This window comes from Oratosquilla oratoria, chromosome 43, assembly GCF_046742065.1.
Source record: "Oratosquilla oratoria isolate Oo_2021 chromosome 43, ASM4674206v1, whole genome shotgun sequence".
Classification (NCBI taxonomy): domain Eukaryota; kingdom Metazoa; phylum Arthropoda; class Malacostraca; order Stomatopoda; family Squillidae; genus Oratosquilla; species Oratosquilla oratoria.
The window spans coordinates 15,682,731-15,691,938 of record NC_134819.1 but is presented as its reverse complement, the minus strand read 5'-3'; the positions used below and the strand labels follow the sequence as shown (position 1 = coordinate 15,691,938).

The window sequence follows — 9,208 nt, the reverse complement described above, 5'->3', positions numbered from 1 at the left end:
AATCTAACATTTTACCTGAATCTCAGGACGGAGTGGGCAATTACTATGAGCACCAAGGAGTAGTACATTATAACCTGAAGCACCAGAGGTAGGGTACAGGGGACCAGTACTCGAATGAGTAAAACAACAAGGAGAATGCAGAAAAAAGTCAGATCATAACTGTTCTCGGAACCTACCTGAGACATATGCCATATTATGACTGGCAAAACAAAGGTGGAAACCAATTTGTAAACACCAATCATTGTTATGCTGAACTAAACTTCTGAAGAACAAATTAGGGGGGGGGGAGGGGAGGTCAGAGCAGTTATGAGTGAACGCAGATATGGATGGTTTTACTCATGGAATCAGGTATCCCTCAACAAAATCAAGGCTGCTCTGTCCATAGCTGAGACATATAGTGGGTTCAGAAGGAAAATAGTGGAATCCAATTTAATTATATTTGCCCATGATGAATATTTCCAAGGGTCAGAGGACCCCAGATTATCAGATATATCAGGGTTATTCATCAAACAAATTTGTCAACAAGTTTCATCCTCCTCCCTCTGATCCGACCTCATGTCATCCTCAGGTCACATAAGAGTTGGGGTAGTAACATCTATTATTTTTCCAGTTCCCTTCCCTTTGTTAAAGGTTGCTATTTAAGACAGCATCCTCCTTCCATTATGTACTACTGAAGAGTTATGCAGTTAGCAATCGATATATATAGTTTTGCTTACTCAACTCTTTCACTGTTCCGATTGCGGTGTTAGTTGTGATTTACAAATGTGTTTCTACATTTTTCACCAGTGATTAGTGACGTTGTTGAGTTATCCCCCGAATTTACCTATCTCCTCTTGTGCAAGACAACGGCAACTGAGCGATGTAAATTTGCTAAACTATCGGCAGAACGGTCCTAAGAAAGTAGCCAGGTTCGACAGCGCTAGATAAACAAGAACAGTAATGTCGAGGGAATTGATGGTTTGTGGAAGATATGGCAGTCAATCCACACAATAGATCCCAGACGTCAAGTGGTGATGAAGAGGAGGATCCAGTTGAGAAAATGATAAGCAAGACGGGTTGTTTGGAAAAACATTATTCAATTCAGGTAGCAATTTGCATAAATCGTATTACTTATGTAATTTATGTAATATAACTAGCCATTAGTACTTGAATAACATGACCATAACAAGGAAATAAAGCCATCTTCACTTAGTCTTTATTAATTCAATATTATTTGGGGATATTGGGAAGTTTGATTATTACTCCAGGAGGACCATGTAATGTACTGACAAATCTTCATTCTGGATTTTGTCATAGATCATCCGAAGTCAAGAAATGACTGCCTGTGCAACCAAGTAATATAAACTTAATCATTAACATGAGGCTTAAAGTATAGATCATGATAATAGTGGTTCCACCCAGAAACCTGATTTGCTCCCCCACCCCTCCACTCTTGGTAAGCTGAATTAATGCTAGGGGTGTATGAACAAATGTTTCTGGATGGTACCACAAAACTCATGTAATGATGAAATGGAAAACTTTCATAAACTTAACAAAATTGATATAACCTTGCCTGCTAAACCCTGCTAGACTGCCCCCAAGCTAAAAACTATCATAGACATTATAATTATTTGAGTGAGGTAGATTTTTATAAGTGTATACCTACACAATATAACAATGAAAAAATAATTATTTTGTAAATTTATAATACATCAATATGATATATGTTATTTTTGGTGGAAATCCATAACAGAAAAGGTTGGTAAAAGCTATACACAAACAAATATAGCCGATTCTGCTGCCTGAAATGCCATCTTTGTTTTGGTAGATGCAGAGGTCAAAGAAATTAAAGTATGATAAGTTTGTCTATTCTAACTGAGCCTAACCTAACCTGTATTCAGTAATGTGGTACTTGTTCTTCTTGAAGTCATCAAGGTCATTGTCATTGTCCTCCAAGTCAATCAAAACAGATGGTGTCTGAAGGTGTCAACACAATTTTGTTCTATATGCAACTATAGGCCAATCAGTTTGACATCAGTTATAGGAAAAATGCTTGAATCTAATAGTAAATAGACTCAGAGAACACATTGAAAGACAATTTAATTCGTGATTCACAGCATTGTTTCTCCAAGGGTAAGTCATGTGTGACTAATCTTCTATCTTTTACACTAAATTGTATAAGGCGTCAGATGACAATGATAATTACGATATTATTTAACTTGAATTTAGCAAAGCGTTTGACAAGGTGCCACACCAGAGACTACTAAATAAAATCAAAGCCCATGTCATAGGAGAAAAAGTGTTAGAATGGATTAGAGCTTGGATTAGTAACAGAAAACAGAGGGTCACCATAAATAGAGTAAAATCTAGGCAGGGCAATGTTACTAGTGGGGTCCCCCAGGGCTTGGTTTTGGGTCCCTTGTTGTTCATTATGTACATAAACGACTTAGATTATGGGATAAAAAGTGATATTAGTAAGTTTGCGGACGACACTAATTAGGTGAGGAGACGACGAAGAGAATCTGCAGGATGATCTTAACAACTTGTTCACATGGTTGGTGAAATGGCAAATGAACTTCAATATCTCTAAGGGTAGCGTGTTAAATGTAGGGCTACACAACCCCGAAAATAGATACAGCTTAGATAACACACTTTTAGAGAAAACTGAGTGTGAGAGAGACTTGGGAGTTCTAGTGAGTCTGGACCTTAAAACCAGGAAGCGGTGCATTAGCGCCAGAAATAAAGCTAACAGAGCATTAGGTTTCATTGCTAGGACGGTAACGAATAGAAGGGCAGAGGTAATTATTAAACTCTATCTAGCGATAGAGTTTAATAATGCAGTACTATGCAGTACAGTTTTGGTCTCCGTCCTACAGAATGGACATTAACCTCTTCACTCCGGGGCACATCGCATGTCTGGCAGCATTAACTGCCTGATGGGCGATGTTGCGTCATAATAATCGCATTATAAAAAATAAAGTCAGTGCTCAGTCGTTCGTTCTCTTTCACCTGTGAATTTTGATAACCATAGAAAACATGATGAAGCCAGTTTAGAGACAATGGAGGTTATGTAGGTACAACTACAATAAATATAATCAAGATGCCGACATCAGCATCATCGCGTACCCACTTGCTCCTCATGACCCCTATGTAGGCGTCACCGTATGGAATTGGTTAATTCACTAGAATCACTACAGAGAAGAATGACCAAAATGGTACATGGACTCAGAAATTTACCTTATGAAGAGAGGCTTAGACACCTTAACTTACACTCTCTGGAAAGACACAGAGTGCGGGGTGATCTAATAGAGGTGTTCAAGTGGATCAAAGGCTTTAACAAGGTGATGCAAACAATATTAAAAGAACAGGACAGGACTCGCAGTAATGGTTATAAACTGGACAAATTTAGATTTAAAAAGGAAATGGGCAAGAATTGGAATGGAATAAACTTAGTAACCATATAGTAAGTGCTGAAACTATCAGTTGTTTTAAGAAACGATATGACAACTTTATGGATGGGGGATGACAGGTGGTGATGGATATGGAGCTGCCTAGTGTAGGCCTTATGGTCTCTTGCAGTCTCCTTCATTCTTATGTTCTTAAGTTCTTTTGTGCATGGCTTTTAGCAACATTTTCTGTTATTGATTTCTGCCAAGAAAAATATTTATTACATTGATGTATTATAATTTACAAAATTAATATTTAATTTTCTAATGCTATATCACATAGGTGTGCACTTCTAAAAAAGATACTTTGAGTTACTCTATAGAAATGCAGTAGCAGACTGAGACTCCTCCATGTCAAATAAGAAGTGCACATTTGACATGGAGCAGCTTCATTCGGGTACTCAAGATTTATCTCTATTAAATAGCTAAGTAGCAACATTATTTATAAAGAAATGTCCTAATTTATAAATAATTAAAGTTCCAGAAGATTAGTTAGGATGACAGGTGTTAAAAAAAATAATACCACACAACCTCTTTAATGTATTATAGTGCCCAAGTCAAATTCTTGTGCACAGCATCAGATGCCTAATGTGTGATGCATCACACTACTTGCATTATAAAACAAAGTCACTGCTATACTACTCTTTTTCACTCTGAGTAATAATAAAAGCAAAAAAAATGTGATCAAACCAGCTCACAGAATCTAGGGGTCACTTGTCTACAACTACAAAATAAATGTAATCACGATGCTGATGTCGGCATCTACATAAAAAATTATACCCACTCATGCCTCACGGCGCCTATGTAGGCATCGTTGTATTGAAGAGAGTAAGATGCTTGTTGTTACAAATTTGATTTTGAGATCCTGCAATTTTTCACCTACTCCTGTAAAGAATAGTATAGCAGGATGTAAAGTGAGATTCAGGGGCTGAAAACTTGGAAAAGGAGGACTGATTGCTGCCCTACCATCTTCAAGTGGCTCGTCTTTGGACCTGCTGCCACCTGATAGCCAAGAGTGTGTCAGTGCCTGAAACTGACAGTGTAATCCTTTGCTGTCACTGCCACTATTTAGGAATAACTTAATTATTCCAACTAACAATTGTTTTGTATTGCTGCATTGAAAATAGGGAGACTTACATATACCAAAGGCTTTTTCCCCCTTACACGGGGGTAGCCAAAAAAGAAAAAGGCATAGAAATCACTCCCACCCATTTCATTTCCCATATATTCCAGTCCCCTCCACTCTCCTCCCACCCTCCTATCTTGGCACTTCCTGGATGACGGGTCATCCCTGCATCCTGTCCACTGCCCTGGGTCAGAAGCAGTGTCGCAAGACACAGCACATCCACAGCAAGGCCACTTCATAAATTCGGCGACCCCTCCTGCAGAAAAGGAGAAGACGGGGAGAAATCCCTTCGGGCTGCGTCAATTTTTTTCTCATACATACTTCCTCACCCACCATCCCCCACCCACTCCCCCTCATGCATCACAGCTTCATCTATACACAATCCTTCTCCATTCACCCCTATCTTCTGTCCTCTCCCATCCTTCCTCTACAGACATTCCTCTCTTTTGTAAAGCTCCTTTCACCCCATCCATCCATCTCAACAACCACCTCTGCCTTCCACACTTCTTTTACTAATCTTTCTTCACTCATTCTTTCCATGTGTCCAAACCATCCTAATACTCCTTCATCAACCCTATCTCCCAGCTCCCTTTCCACCTCTGTTCTCCTCCTCACCTCCTCATTTCTCACTCTATCCTAGTAACCCCTATCATACTTCTCAGACATTTCATCTCAAACACATTCAAACTCCTCTCTTCCTCTCTCATGTTCCATGTTTCTGCCCCGTACATTGCTGTTGGCACAATCACTCCTTCATAAAACCTCTTCTTAGCATCCATTCCCAGATATCTATTCCTCATTACACTTTTTTAATCCACCAAGGCATTTACTCACTTCTCTCAATCTATATTCTACCTCCACCCCCACTCCTCCCTTTCCTGTCACATTCGCACCCAAGTATCTGAAACTATCCACTTCCTCCAGTTTCTCACCCTTAATGCTCACTTCCAGCCTACTGTCACTTTGTACATCTCATCACCTTACTTTTGCCCACATTTATCTTCATCATCCTTCTTTCACACACCATCTCAAACTCTGTCACTAACTTCCTCAATCCCTCCTCTGATCCTGCTACAAGCGCAGTGTCGTCAGCAAACAACAGCTGGCTCACCTCCCACTTTTCTCCATTTTCTTTAATCATCTCCAACCCCTGACCCACTACCCTTGCATTCACCTCTCGCACCACCCCATCCATGTAAAGATTGAACAGCCAGGGCGACATAACACACCCCTGATGAAGTCGCACTTTTACCTCAAACCATTCACTCTCTCCGTTTCTAATCCTAACGCAAGCTCTACTACTCTCATACAAACTCTTGACTGCTCTTAACTGCTTTCCTCCTATCCCATATATCTGCAGTACCTCCCATAGTTCCTTCCTGTCTACCCTGTCATAAGCCTTTTCCAGATCCATAAAAGCCCCAAAAACATCCTTCCCCTTTCCTATAGCTTTCTCACATATCTGTCTTACCACAAAGATCTGATCTACACATCCCCTACCTGTCCTAAAACCACACTGTTCCTCACCAATTATTCCCTCTGTTCCTCTCCTAGTCCTCTCAATCAAGACCCTCCCATAAGTCTTCCCAACTACACTCAACAAGCTGATCCCTCTGTAACTACTACATTCACACTTATCAGCCTTTCCCTTGTAAAGTGGAACTATACAGGCACTCCTCCAGTCCTCTGGCACTCTACCCTCTCTTAAACAAACATTAAATAACCTCGCCAGCCAGTCCACCATAACTATACCTCCTTTCTTCAGACATTCTGCATGGCATCCACCCAACCCAGGTGCCTTACCTGCTCTCATCATCTTAACAGCTGCTTTCACTTCATCCTTCCCTATTTCTCCTCCATTTTCCTCACTCATCACTCTCATTTTCTTAGCGCTTCCCACTGCAACTACCTTTCCCTCCCTATCCTCCTTCACATTTAGCAACTCCCTAAAATACTTTGCCTACCTTCCTCTCACTGCCTTCTCCTCCATTATCATCTCTCCATCTGCACCTTTTACCTTTTCTTCTCTACTTGATTTGCCTCCTCTTCCTCTTTTAATTTCCTTCCAAAACATCTTTTTATTACTTTCAAAATTTTCTGTCATACTCTTTCCCCATTTCACATCTGCTCTCCTCTTTGCTTCCTTTATCTTATGCTTAACTTCCTTTCTCTTTACTTTGTACCTCTCATATGATTTCCTTATCCTAAGTTGTAGCCAATCTATGAGTGCCTGCTTCTCTTCTACACCCTTCTTTGCTTCCTCATCCCACCACTCACTATCCTTCCTTCTATTTCCTCCCACGCTCCTTGTTCCACACACCATCTTTGCACACCTTATGACTCCCTCCTTGAACCATCCCCATTCCTCCTCCACTCCTAGTTCTACTCAATCCTTTACTCTCTCCCACTCCTCTCTCAACTTCTTCTTATACTCATTCTCCTTTATTTTTTTCTCATTTAAGCAGTTTACTCGAAGTACCTCCCTACCTTCTGCCCTTTTCCTCTTTCTCCACTCTCAAATTACCTTCCACCAGGAAATTATATGATATTCCCCCACTCTCTCCCCTTAGAACATGTACATCCTTAACTCTTCCTACCATACTCCTGGTCACCACTATATAGTCCATAAACACTATCTGCCACCCTTCCATCCACCACCCTCTCCCATGTGTATTTATGCTTGACTTTCTTCTTAAACACTGTATTTGCTATCATCAACTCTCTGTCGAGACACAAGTCCACCATCAATTCTCCACTACGATTTTTACGTGGAACAACCATACTTACCAATCACTCCGTCAGTTGGTTCATTTCCTACCCTAGCATTAAGGTCTCCCAATACAACTACATTGACATTTCTCCCTAATCCCTCTATGCACCCATTTATATCTACCCAAAAAGCCTCCCTTTCCTCTACACTCTTCTCACTATGAGGCCCATATGCACTTACAAAAACCCACATCTCCTTTCCCAGCTTCACCTTCATCCACATCAACCTTAATGACACCTCCTTCCACTCCACTACCCACTTACTTATCTCTTCACTTACTAGTATAGCCACCCCTTCTCTCCCTTGTTCCCTCTTCACTCCTGAATACCTCCCAGCTACACTCCCAAACTCACAATTGCCCTTTCCTTTCATTGTAGTTTCACTCAAAGCCAGCACATCCGTCTTTCTTCTCACAAACATACTGCCTATCTCTTCCCTTTTACTCTCATCTGTACCACATCCATGCACATTAAAAGACCCAAACCTTACGGTACTGGTTGGAAAGCTCCCAGACCCTCTTATGCCATTACTTTCTTTTTTAGGAATGTCCCCTTTTGGGGCTACAGGTAATAGGACTCCTAATCCCATCCCCTGTCCCTTTTTTTGTCGCCTTTTATGACTTGAGTGGAAATACTTGGTGGCAGTATTCTTTTGCCCCCACCACAGGGTAGGTAGGCAAAAAAAAGGAAATGAATATTTAGAGAAATGGTACAGGACAGTAACAAGGGGTTGGGGGACAGCATAATGGAGGGATAGTCGTAGTATAAAAGTGTCATCATTTCTCTATGTACAGAGTTTTCCTCTATCACAGACAAAATGATGTGTGGCTCTGGTAGACCCTAAAGTATCAACTGCATGCTACTTTGCCACAATAACATGCAGCCAATACCCCAGACTTAATTTGTAATAATGACTTGCTTCTTTATTTTCAGTTTTGTATGGCTGATAACAAAGATTGGAGGAAGTGTCAGACAGAAGTAAAAGATTTTCAGAATTGCATAATGGAATACAACCAAAGGAAAGAAAGAGAAGGGACATGAAGAAGATCTTACAGTAAATTAGATTTGTCAGGTTGAATGAATATGTATTGTTGTATTCATGTATTCAACATTGTAATAATAAAATTGTATATCACTGACAAAGAATATTGATTGAAATTTCATCATAACCAAAAGGACTGTAGAATAGGTAGGAGGTCATGATATGTGCAAAAAGGCGGTTGAATTTACGTTAGCCATGTTGAATAATTCTTGGTGTGAAAAGAAATATTTGAGGTGGAGAAATTTAAGGTCACTTGTAGCTGTATTTTGATGTAGCCCAAAGGGATTCCTCCCCATCTTCTCTTTTTCTGTACGAGGAGATGGAGGGGGGATGGTCACCGATTAGGTGAAGTGGCCTTGCTATGGATGTGCTGTTTCTTGCAACATTGGATTTCACCCAAGGCAGTTGGTGGATACAAGGGTATACCGTTATCCATGAGAAGCTGAGATGGGAGGGGTGGTGGGAATGAAATGGGTGATATAAATGTGCCTCTGATTTGGCTACTGCCACTATAAGGTGGAAAAAGCTCTTGGTGTATAGATAGTAGCCATAAACAGTTGAGGGGATATGGAGGTGACTAATAGACTAAAGGAAGCAAATAAATATTTAGGTGGAATGAAAAGGATCATGAGAAAGGTACGTATGCCAAAGGCTTTTCCCTCCTCACAAAGAAGATAGCCAAAAAAGCAAAAGGATAAAAACCATTCCCACCCATTCCATCCCCACATACTCCCCTCCCATCCACCCACTTCCCTCCCTCTTATCTTGGGTCCTCCTGGATGACGAGTATTCCCTGCATCTCGCCCACTGCCCTGGGTCATCATCACAAGACACAGCACATCCATG

At 40.6% G+C, this 9,208-nt stretch overlaps 1 protein-coding gene across 6 annotated transcripts; it reads left to right on the top strand.

Moving 5' to 3' along the window:
• Window positions 1-240: 240 nt before the first annotated feature.
• Window positions 241-8,393, top strand: LOC143022109 (uncharacterized). 6 transcript variants are annotated; one of them, XR_012966032.1, is made up of 3 exons: window positions 241-348; window positions 787-1,084; window positions 8,254-8,393. XR_012966032.1 is itself a non-coding variant. In XM_076180108.1 (3 exons), exons 1-3 carry the CDS (start codon window positions 971-973, stop codon window positions 8,300-8,302), a joined length of 201 nt encoding a protein of 66 aa, XP_076036223.1. In that variant the 5' UTR covers window positions 413-970; the 3' UTR covers window positions 8,303-8,393. The 6 variants fall into 6 exon arrangements, 1 of the variants encoding a protein (XP_076036223.1); XR_012966031.1 differs by lacking the exon at window positions 241-348 and adding an exon at window positions 367-397; XR_012966034.1 differs by lacking the exon at window positions 241-348 and adding an exon at window positions 1,297-1,435 and having other exon boundaries at window positions 404-1,084.
• The last annotated feature ends 815 nt before the right edge of the window (window positions 8,394-9,208 follow it).

Coding starts and splice junctions, on each gene's coding strand:
- LOC143022109 (XM_076180108.1), top strand. CDS start 971: ATGGCAGTCAATCCACACAATAGATCCCAGACGTCAAGTGGTGATGAA. Junction 1,085..1,296: donor AAAAACATTATTCAATTCAG/GTAGCAATTTGC, acceptor ATTTTGTCATAG/ATCATCCGAAGTCAAGAAAT. Junction 1,335..8,253: donor ATGACTGCCTGTGCAACCAA/GTAATATAAACT, acceptor CTTTATTTTCAG/TTTTGTATGGCTGATAACAA.